This window comes from Thermobia domestica, chromosome 1 (genome assembly GCF_964235325.1).
Source record: "Thermobia domestica chromosome 1, izTheDome1.hap1.1, whole genome shotgun sequence".
In the NCBI taxonomy this organism is placed as follows: Eukaryota; Metazoa; Arthropoda; class Insecta; order Zygentoma; family Lepismatidae; genus Thermobia; species Thermobia domestica.
The window spans coordinates 82,227,277-82,239,658 of NC_137454.1; the positions used below are offsets into that span (position 1 = coordinate 82,227,277).

General features: G+C 34.6%; 1 protein-coding gene across 1 annotated transcript in view; it reads left to right on the forward strand.

Moving 5' to 3' along the window:
- The first annotated feature begins 703 nt into the window (after window positions 1–703).
- LOC145666231 (putative gustatory receptor 28a) overlaps window positions 704–12,382 on the forward strand; it is a 62,258-nt gene continuing 50,579 nt past the window's right edge. The window contains exon 1 of the mRNA XM_081733298.1: window positions 704–1,848. Coding sequence (XP_081589424.1) covers window positions 1,000–1,848 — 849 coding nt within the window. The 5' untranslated portion in view covers window positions 704–999. The remainder of the gene's footprint in view (window positions 1,849–12,382) is intronic.

A 12,382-nucleotide genomic window follows, 5' to 3' on the forward strand; every position in this document is an offset into this window, starting at 1 on the left:
TCATGTAAGAAAAGGACCAGATAAGGTGTTTTATACGTATGTATGTTTGAACCCACTATAATCTTGTTCCTGAGAGTGAAGTTTCAATTTTCAGCGTAGAATAATAGTTCAATTTCACTGTTCCATTTTACAGTGTTGACAGTGGAAATACGTTAGTCCATTTGCTTCTAATATTGAACAACACCACTGACACTAACGTATTCTCCCGTTTTGTCAGTAATAAATTCTCCCGTTGAAACCTTCAGAAATTTTGAACATATAAAGGAAAGAGAAAAGTTATTTGCATGATAGGCGACATTTCTTTTGCATATAGCTGTACAATAAGAAGACTTCGTGCTCAATAAACGTAATACGTTGAAAGAGATACGAAAATAAGGCTTATTAAGAAGGCAAAAAATATTAAAAATAATATGGAGTGGTTGAATAAATTGGTGTTTTATATAATTATAAGTCGACTTTATTTCGTATCGCTCTAGGTGGAGCTGCCAATGTCGAAATCTTCAATGACAAATAAGAAAGAAAGAGAGTAGTATTAACGTCACGTCATTGTTACGTGACGTGAAATGGAACAGCGTCTAGCTCTGTAAACGTAGATACTTTATGCTAACACCCTTTGTCTGGCATTTTTCTCGGAAAATATGATACAACAATTACTCCCCACCACCATTGTCACGAATAAATTACATGGTAGTATCATGTTTTTCTTTAACGAATCGCAGTATTTCAGCAGCAACACAAATGTTTCAATATAATAGAGTTCAAATTGATTTTTGTTATCAACAGATCAGCTTACAAACTATATTAATTGTTCATATGAATTGCCTACAAATGAGAGAGATAACAAATAGAGATAATAAAGTCAATAGATATATTAGATTCACAAAAAAAAAAAAAGCTCGAATTGTCCTTTTGGAGAAGAATTCTTACTCAATGTTTGATTTAGTAAACCGAAGTTACAAACTAGGGACGCACTAAGAATAACCAAGAACCATAAACATTATGCAGAGGTGTTTCAAACTACAAAAAATCATAATTTGGTTGATATTTTTTCTGATTAGCGTTTGTGCTATTTCTCAACTTTTCTACGAGCTCACAGCACCGGTAGACTTCACAGCTCATCATTTCGCCTTCTACCTCGACATCTCCATAATTATCACATCTGGTTTGCTGAACTATGGTTATTCTATTAAAAATTTCAGCGCAAGCAACGACATTCTTGCAAAACTAAAACGAATCGAAAGAAAATATGATGTTAAGAAGAGGAAATTTCAATTGTATCATTTCTTTTTTGGGAGTTATATTATTGCTTTTATTGTGACCAATGTGAATGGCATTTTTACCTCAAGAAGTTATTTTCGAGGCACAAATCCGATCAGTCATTTGCCTTACTTTTTAATGAGATTTAGTGTTGTTCTGATCGATGTATACATGTTTCTATTGTTACCGAAGCTTTCCCGATGTTTTGAAGCCTTAAACCGCCATCTTCAACAGCATTCTGTACATATTACACTCTTCCGATCTTTTTGTAAAGTGAACTTAGTGCAATGCTGGAGTGTTAAACCACCATTTCTTTCCAAACAACAGCTTCTTTCGTTGTTTCATAATCACGAATTACTATGCGACATTGTTGAGGAGTTCTCTTTGTTATTTGGAGTACCAATTCTTCTCGGGACTCTCTGTGCTTTCCTGGTGATTGTGTCCAAACTGAATACCCTTTGGGGTAATATTTTAAACAGTTCTCATGTACACCTCGATCCTAGAGTTACAGCCTCACTTTTACTTTGGCCCTTAATATTTATGTGTCGTCTATATTTAATTACGTGGTGGTGCCAAAATGTTATCGCTAAGGTAAGTGCTTTTTTTCTCATTGTTTTTTTCTTATTAAGTTTACCTATAAAATTTGCTATTGCGGTCAGCGGTTGAAGTATGGGCGATTCAAAACAAAGAAGTCCAGACTCTTCATTGCGTTCCACATTCCATGCAAAATTTCGTTTCTTGGCTTCTCTGCTTTCTCAGTCTGTAAAAAAGCCTTCAGTTAGAAGTACAGTATAAAATAATGTATTTTTATAATAGCCAGTACAGTTTCAAACTAGTAAATAAAGTTCTTGTGTATAAACTGTGTAGCTTGTTTGAAATGTTGATTTTTATAATTTATTTATTTTTGGTGTAACCATATGACATAAAGGGCCTGGATGTTGAGTTGAGTTGATTTTGAGTTTAACGTCCCGTTGAGTTGATCCTTTGCTTATTTGTTGCTAAGCTACAGGTCTTTTTTTCTAAAACATTTCTATTAAAACTGCCAATATCGTGTCTCGTTTCGTATAAATTCGGTCCAAAATGTCTTAAATTAATATATGATATTTATCCATTTTATTCATCATCCAATGAAACGCTAGAGTATCAACTATTATCCATAACTTTTTCAAGACGTTTTTTCTTCGATTGGGCTGGAAATATATGCTAAGCGTTCAACAGTTTGGTATTTCAGCTCAAGGATTTTTTTCATATTTTTTTTTTTCAAAAAATTCTTAATTTTTAATTCGTTATGATCTCTGTCGCTACCGTTTCCTAAGCATATTATTGATCATCTTTAAAGTTATTTGAGTGTTCAGTTGAGTCGAGTTATCGAAGTTTTATCAAAACTGCATCGGTTTATTATTATTTTGTTTCTTTTATCACGTATTCAATTTCCTGAGTTCTAATAAGATAATCAGATAAAACCATTACCTCTTCTTGAGATTAGCGAAAAACATCAGTTTCATTTCAAGCTGCTGGATCTATACTGAAATACATCAGTGATGGCAAACTATGGTAAAAATCACATATCATGGATTTTTTCATTGATGTTTAAGAAAGGAAAATGGTCATTTCTTGTCGAAGTTGGGGATATATAGAGAGATCTTTCAGTCACCAATAAAACAATTCAGAAACATCCACGAGATTATAGAGGTTGTTACATTTATTAATATTGTCAAACCTGACAATAACTAACTAACTAACTAACTCTATGGCCTATGGAACCCGGAGGTTCAATGCCGCGTTCACAAAAGCTGTCCACTGACTTCCATCCTTAGCTAACTGCATCCAGTTTCTACTTTGTATTCCAATCTCTGCGAGATCCATCTTAATAATGTCCTCCCATCTACGGCTAGGTCTTCCTAATGGTCGTTTTCTGATTGGTCTTCCAGTCAAGACTTTGAAAGCGTTTCTACTTTCTTCCATTCTAGCTACATGACCCGCCCACCTAAGCCTCCTAGACTTGACGACCCTAACAATGTTGGGTAAACCATATAACTTATGTAGTTCCTCGTTATGAAGTTTCCGTCATTCCCCATTCTCGTTCCTCTTGGGTCCGAATGTTCGTCTCAGGATCTTGTTCTCAAATACTTTCAATCTATGTTCTTCCCTCAGAGTAAGCAAACCTGACAATAATAATAAAATATCTTCCTCACATACATTTAGTAAGACATCATCCCTTTTTTCCAGAATAAAAAAAAATGTTTTGCTTTTCTTTGGCTTCTCGTTTTTGGTGTCTATTCAGCCAAATTTGAATGTTCCACTTTCCTTGGAAATGTTGTGTTTTCACCATGTAACGTACTTACTACCTAAACTAGTTAGTCTTCGGTATCGTCACTGGGAGAGGGGGTATAAAATTCTCCCTCCATTTTATTTAATATAATAAAGGCAGGTTTTATTGGGAAGGTAGCGCATAAAATTTCGATATTACCTTAGTAGTGGGATCGAACCCAATAATTTTCTACAATAAGCAAATATGATAGCTCTTATCTTAGCATTCATCTATCCGTAAAATATAGGTATATTCCAGGATACAAAAGTGAAACTCAATGACTATTATGTAATAACGATTTATGAAAAATCTCAACTGCATGAAAATCATGAACAAGAAACAATTAACCAACTGAATATCGGTTTTGGACCTTACACACTGCCATAAGGGCTTTAGACTACATTGATTAATCATAAGCAAATGGTCCAATAACCAAAATAAATAATTAATTGTAACTCACCAGTTTGAAGATTCCGAACCATAGACATCAAATATAGCTGGATACAATATATAATATATCTCACCAATATATTGATAACACATTAACAACTCACTTTTCCCAATATATGCCACTATCAATTAAACTTTTTAGACTACTTTAACCATATATCTCGGAATATTTAAATCTCTTCACTTAAAAAAACTATTTGAAAAATACACTTATCTTTTCCAACTTTATGTTATATTTTAATATACCAGACTAAACCATTGGTATCAATCGGAATTATAGCGACGTACATTCGATATGTAACTTGAAAAATTGACTTATTAGATGAACTATTCCCAGTAGTATAGTTCCCAGTAGACTTTTTCCCAGTTTGGCTTTCAGAATGATTATGACGCTATCGCCTGTAAAGCGCTATAAGTACAAAATAATTCTACCGGTCGCCATAAACGGCGCCACTAGTAACTAGTGCTTAACAACTGACAAAAGTTTCCATCCTTTTTTTCCCGAATCTTAAATAAATGTAACTCATTACAACAACTAACACCCCCCTTAAAATCTTATGATTTTCCGAGGAGATAGATTAGTTTGCCCATTGTCAAATTCTATATTTCCAGGAACATCTATAACATCTATAACTACTAGTACATCAAACATCGAACCATCCATTCCAAAATAAAATAAAGAAACTAAAATATTCCCCCATATAATACATTTCATACATTCATTCTTACTGCCATACACCATCTACACCAAATAAAACTATTCCCTAGTATTAGTATTAAACAAGTCGTTACGTCATAACCTCCTGGAAATTCATAAATTTACATTATTGAAGATTCATCATATATAAACATAATAAATAAGTCACTTACTTCATTAATCCACAGGTTGACAAAATAATGGAAAACTCCGAATTATCATGGTTACCTTCATACGATCTTGAATGATTATATAAACTGGTACAATCTCCATATAACAAAATAATAGACATCTTATCAATTAGTTAACCAATTCCATATAACAATTTCATAAATGTTTCCGGACAAAATACTAACGATTTCCATACAATACTTGACTAACGACTTTTCCATACAACATATGACAACCGATTTTTCCAGGCCTGGAATTTAAAAATATCTCGATTAGCACAAACATAACACAATTACACAATAACAATAACAATACTAATAACAATTCTTTTAAAATAAGTAACACTTTAAAATTTCTAAACCGTTTGACTAGAAAGAGACTACTAAAACTGGCTATTTAACGCCAACATAATTCGGTTGTAGAATTAATAATATACAATATCTTAATACGTTATATTTTACAAGGTATACCTTTTAATTACAATCTGTATAATTCACCTTAAGTTACATCCAAATTACGTGGTACCCTATACAATTTAGTTTGAGAAACGTGGGCTTTACGAGCATCAGGTGGATCATTAACAGATTTTAAACGGATGGTATTGGTACCTAAGAAAGCCTCGACCGTATATGGCCCCGTCCAACGAGGACACAATTTACGAGTTATTTTATCTACCAATGAAGACTTAAACTGAGATTTTAATAATACTTGATCACCTATAGAATATGATGTCTGCACTCTGTTCTTATCGTACATACGTTTTCTTCCAGACCACGCTAATTCCATGTTCTTCATAGCATTTGCCCAAATATTTGGGTCTCTCCTTCGTATATCTAATTCGTCTATTTTCCAGCGAATATCTAAAGGGTCACATACGTTATAATTAAAAGTCATCTCCATAGGAGTACATTTTAACTCAGAATGTTCAGCTGAATTAATAGCAAATTCAATTTCATGTAGACCCGTGTCCCACATCGTCTGTTTATTGCTAAAATATATCCTAAGACTATCACCAAGCACTCTTAAATATCTCTCGGCATTATTAGATGGACAATGATACGGTGAATTCCGGATATCTTTTATACCATGGCTATATAGAAAATCTTTAAACTTAGCTGATACATAAACAGATCCGTTATCATGACTAACCCCGTATGGGAATCCGAATCTACACATAATCTTATACAATTTATTTATTATAGCTTGGCTCGACAATAGTCTTATTGGTTCCAACCAAACACGCTTGGAACAGGAGTCTAATACAATGAGACAATACCTGCCCGAACGAGACGGAACTAATGGTCCATATATATCCGTATACCATCTTCCATTTATGATTCTATCAAAAGTAGACACTAATTGACCTATCTTTTTCTGATTATCACTCTTGCTTAATTGACACAATTTACAACAATGTACGTATTCCCTAACATTTTCTACTAAAGAAGGCCATGTATATCTACTAGAGATACGCGCAATTGTCTTCTGCGCCCCCATGTAATTTCCGGGTAAAATGGTATTATGGTAAAATTCCATAATAGGTACCGTTAATTTCTTAGGAATGCATACTTTCCAAGGATTTTTAATTGCTCTCGTTTTCTTACACAATATACCTTTTATTAACTTATAGCTCTCAACATTTTCTCTCTTCTCTAGCCTCTCAATTATACTGTTCAGTTCTACATCTTTCCTCTGATGTTCTTTTATGGACAAACAAGCATAAGGCATATTCCACATATTTACAAACAATAAATTCTTTACCTCATTATCGTGGGTTTGTTCTATCTCCACAGGTTCAAACATATCCCGATCATGGATCCTTGAAATATAATCTGAAGATATATTCAAGTTAGATGGAACATGTTTAACATCAAAATCGAATGAAAACAATCGATATAATAAACTCTCATATTTCTTAATTCGTTTAATGTTCCTTATGGCATACATTAACCCTAGATTGTCTACCCGTAATTCAAATTTTGCATGCAAATATGTTCTAAACCTTTCAATGGTTTCAACCGCGGTCATCAATTCAAGAAGACAAATGGGTTTATTTAAGTCATAAGGTCGTAAACGTCTAGAAAAGAATCCCACTGGTCTCAACACATTATCTTTACCATATTGCAGAATCGTTCCCCCAAGACTTTTCAGTGTTGCATCTAAGCTGACTATAAACTTCGCGTTCATATCAGGTAATTTTAATAGTACATGAGTTTCAAATAACTCTTTAATCTGATCTAATGACCTTTGCTCCTCTTTTCCCCATTTAAATTTCATCTTAGGGCACCTCATCCTATTCAAAGGTTCCACAATTTCTTGAAAATGAGGTACAAATTTTGCATGATATTGTAGAAAACACAGTAAACTTATTAAACCGCGCCTATTGTGGGGTGCTGGTAACTTCCTGATAATATCTACTCTAGAAGGATCTAAATACATACGACCATCTTCTAATATATATCCTAAATATGGAATCTTTGTCTGAAATAGCTTTGATTTACTTAATTAAATTGTTATTCCATATTCCTCAAATTTCTTTAAAACTTTATCTAACAACTTTTTATGACTATCTACATCTGAACTATACAACAAAACATCATCATAAAACCATTCTAGACCCTCATCTTTTAATGAATACAGAATATCTGTTAATACTTTTGATAACATAAAACTTCCAGAAGAAAGTCCGAACGGTAAATATTTAAATTCGAATAGTCCTCGATGAGTCATAAAAGCGGTATACTTATAAGAACCTTCTGTTAAGCGTAAATGCAGATATGCTTTCTTTATATCAATGGCAGAAAATATTTTCCCACCAGATACACTAGCTAACACATCCTCAATACGCGGTGTAAACTGAGGATTTAGGTATAGTCTCTTGTTCAAGGATTGATAGTTAATTACGAGTCGCTTCTCATCTGTCTTTCCTTTCACCAAGAAACAAGGGAATGACCAATTACTATTACTTTTTTGTATTATACCTTGTTTTAAGCAGTCATCCAAAATTAAATCTAGTTATTTTTGATCGGATCGTGCCATAGGGTACGCTTTCATTCTAATAGGCTCTTCATTATTAACTTTTATTTCATACTGGTAACCCTTAATCTCCCTATCTTATCCCTAAATACATTAGGAAACCTATTAGGAAGATCCTCAACATACCTTTGTAAAGAGGGATCTCCTTCAGCAAGCAGTGGATCAACTGGTATTCGACATGTTGACGTTTTACTATCCATGTTCTGACAAAGGAAATAACTGCGGTTGGCAACGCTGTTCATCTGCTCACTCTCTCCTTCCATCGTAACAGGTTCACCACTCATACCACCATCTAACGTCTGAGAGTAATAGGGGGTACTACGGAATAAAAACTTAAGGGCAGAATCATCCAGCTTATTAAAGTCACCGTTTGGGAAATAACTAATAGGTATCACCACTTTTTCACTAGTCAAAACAAACTTATTTTCCACTAAGTCAATGTGTGCTCTCATATACTTTAACTGTTGAATTCCTATTATAAACGTGGGTTCTAAATATTCCATCAAAAAGAACTTGAGTCTATACACCTTAGTTCGAAAACGAATAGGTAGGATTACATACTGAGATAATGATATGGTTTGTCTATTAACACCTGTTCCCGTAAACAGTTCTTCATTCACCTTAATGGGAACCTTTAATCTTGAGTTCCATTCTTGAAACTTAGCGCTATTTATTATCGAGACAGATGCACAAGTGTCTATTCCTACAGTATAATCCTTTCCCAAAATATATCCTTTTATAAAAACCGCTACAAGTCTATCTGAACCACCACTGGTTTTACCACTAACCTCATTAAGTTTATATAATGTAGGTTTACGAACGCTCATATGGTTTAAGTTCGTTTGCCGTCTTTCTGATTGAACCATTTTTTCATCAACATGAGCACTAGACCTTAACCGTTGATCTCTATTTTGACGGAATGGTGATCCCTTTTGCCAACTACTACGTGATAGTCTATCCATATAACAGTCTTTTTCCCTATGGTTGCCCCCACAAGAATAACACTGTAACACTTTTTTATCTGTTATTCGTCTTCCTGTAGAAAGTGCATTATATACCTGAACGTTTTTCTGAAATAGTTCATAACGTTTTATTTCTGATTTTAATTCATCCAAGGATGTAGGTTTAGAATAACGAAATAGTTCATGTTGGATATCGGGTTTGATCCCCTTCCACACATATTCTAGTATATCCTTCTCAACTCTTACTCCCATACAAACGGAATAACTATCAACTACACTATTAATATAATCCGATGTTGATTCTTCTGGTAATTGCAATCGATCCACATAACTATGTACTAATTCAATGTTTGCCAATGGGGACACAAATTTACGAAATAAATGTCTACATATTTCTATCCAATCGCGAGTAATTGCAAAAAGACTCAACAACTCCTCACGTAAACAATCGCTAGTTTTCCCTAAGGCAGCGATTAATACTGATTCCACAGGGAATAAATTTAATTTTGTTATATTATATACTTCAATCCCAAACATAAACAAACTATGATGATTGCTCCCATTACATACTGGAACTCTATTTACATTTTTGGAAACTACATTTTACGGCATCTACAGTTAATTTGGAAAAAGAAGTACAAAAAGGAAGAAATGGGTTATATTTATTACTATTGTTAAATTCCTTATCTTTTTCTCTTTCATTAACACAAGCTACATTCGGCTGGCTATCAGCTATTTTCCCTTCTAAAATGCACCTACATTACAGGGATTATCTAAACCATCTGCTCCCAAGGTCATTGCACGCTGAGTTGTGCTTGTAACAACGAAAGGACTGCCACTCGAAGCAGGCATCCGTCTAACTTCATTTTCTACCCCTGAGGCGTTTTCTTGCAAAAATGACAAGTCCAACAATTCATTATTCCTGTTTATAAATAATCCCTCGTCGCCATTATCAAAATGGTTTAAATTTAATTGCCAATTTGCCATGATAACTAAATATATGTATATAATCTCACAGTCTATACTTATCTTTACTTTCCTGAAAATATATATATAAAATAATGATAAATGATATCAACCACATACATAAGTACACTGCAGCACCAGAAAAACTACAACCGAATAGAGAAATCATCCCTTCCTATTTTTCTTGCCTTATTATCACTAAATGCAAACTTCATACTATGAAATATATTAGCTTTTTAAATGGAAACCTCAGAAACCAACCCAACCTGCTTCTACCTGCAGAAAATTAACTCTTATAAGCAGCATAGAAATATAATCATTCTGAAAGTTTATGTAATGTACTTACTACCTAAACTAGTTAGTCTTCGGTATCGTCACTGGGAGAGGGGGTATAAAATTCTCGCTCCATTTTATTTAATTTAATAAAGGCAGGTTTTATTGGGAAGGTAGCGCATAAAATTCCGATATTATCTTAGTAGTGGGATCGAACCCAATAATTTTCTACAATAAGCAAATATGATAGCTCTTATCTTAGCATTCATCTATCCGTAAAATATAGGTATATTCCAGGGTACAAAAGTGAAACTCAATGATTATTATGTAATAACGATTTATGAAAAATCTCAACTGCATGAAAATCATGAACAAGAAACAATTAACCAACTGAATATCGGTTTTGGACCTTACACACTGCCATAAGGGCTTTAGACTACATTGATTAATCATAAGCAAATGGCCCAATAACCAAAATAAATAATTAATTGTAACTCACCAGTTTGAAGATTCCGAACCAAAGACATCAAATATAGCTGGATACAATATATAATATATCTCACCAATATATTGATAACACATTACAACTCACTTTTCCCAATATATGCCACTATCAATTAAACTTTTTAGACTTCTTTAACCATATATCTCGGAATATTTAAATCACTTCACTTAAAAAAGAACTATTTGAAAAATACACTTATCTTTTCCAACTTTAGTTAATATTTTAATATACCAGACTAAACCATTGGTATCAATCGGAATTATAGCGACGTACATTCGATATGTAACTTGAAAAATTGACTTATTAGATGAACTATTCGTATAGTTTCCAGTAGACTTTTTCCCAGTTTGGCTTTCAGAATGATTATGACGCTATCGCCTGTAAAGCGCTATAAGTACAAAATAATTCTACCGGTCGCCATAAACGGCGCCACTAGTAACTAGTGCTTAACAGCTGACAAAAGTTTCCATCCCTTTTTTTCCGAATCTTAAATAAATGTAATTCATTACAACCACCAGTTGTGTTCGATCTGTAGATCACCCCTATTAACTATTGTCCGGTATCGGAGTTTCCATTGCAGGAGATTGAGATGCAGCTGGACCATGGGTGCTACATCTCACTCCTCTTTACAAGTTTTCTACAGGCCGGAGACAGCGCAAACTCGACGAAGGGGCAGGCACTGCTAGAGAAGTCCGAAAGTACAATAATCCATTTGATTGACATTTGGACTCTTGACAGGGGTGTCAGAGAAGGGAATTGCCTAAATTCCAGATTGTGTTCCATACAGTGATAGAATTCTAGACATTTTTCGCCGTGTAGCTGGATGCGTTGTCTTGGTACAGTTCAACCTAATTCACGTCTTATCCATACAGTGCTGGGATTTCATGCTGGTACATTTCAGTCATGACATCTGGTAGTACGCAGCATTGATTTTGACATTTTGCTCTATCTTTCGAAAACACAGTTTGGCCAGGTACGAGAAATCGCCCATAATAATGAACCCTTTGGGAAACTCTGCACACTAAAGGAAGAACGTGCTTCTGTTCTTGATGTCAACAGGTCCATATGGAATGGCACGAACTTTACCACAGCACGTGAAGTAAATCCACACCTCATCAAGGGTAACAACGAACTTCCACCGATCATCCGCGAGATGAGGTTCATCGAACCTCTTGCAGTTTTCGCTCAGCCACATGACATGGTTCCAGGGCGTGTACACTGCTCTTGCAAACAACCGTAAGGCGGAAATTCTTGTGAATGACGCGATTGATTATCGCCTGCGATATGCAGCGTTTCCTGGCCATTGTAAGTCTTATGAGAGGATTTTTGGAAGTCGAAAACGCCATACACACGCAATGACGGCGGGATCTCTTTACAAGAAGTGATTTCTAATTGATCTCGTCGGTGTGGTGGACTCAGAATTCTGTGCCACATATTTCCGTATAATATGATTCACAATGGCACAACCTACATGAAACTTACGAACTTCACACATTTCACGCACTTTACGCACTTTACACATGCATCGAAAATTGCCACAATGACCCTCTCCCAGAATCTGTTCAGTTCCGGTGGCATCAAACTGCGCTCGATCACACTGTGTGACTAACAAGATACTTTAGGTTGCTTCAATGTGCACAGCAATGAGTTGAGCATTAACTCCGGCTCAATGTAAATGTATTCTTTGACCTGCTTGCGAGACTGCTTTAACAGTTATGCCACTACATAATAATGTGCTTCTATACCAGAAAACA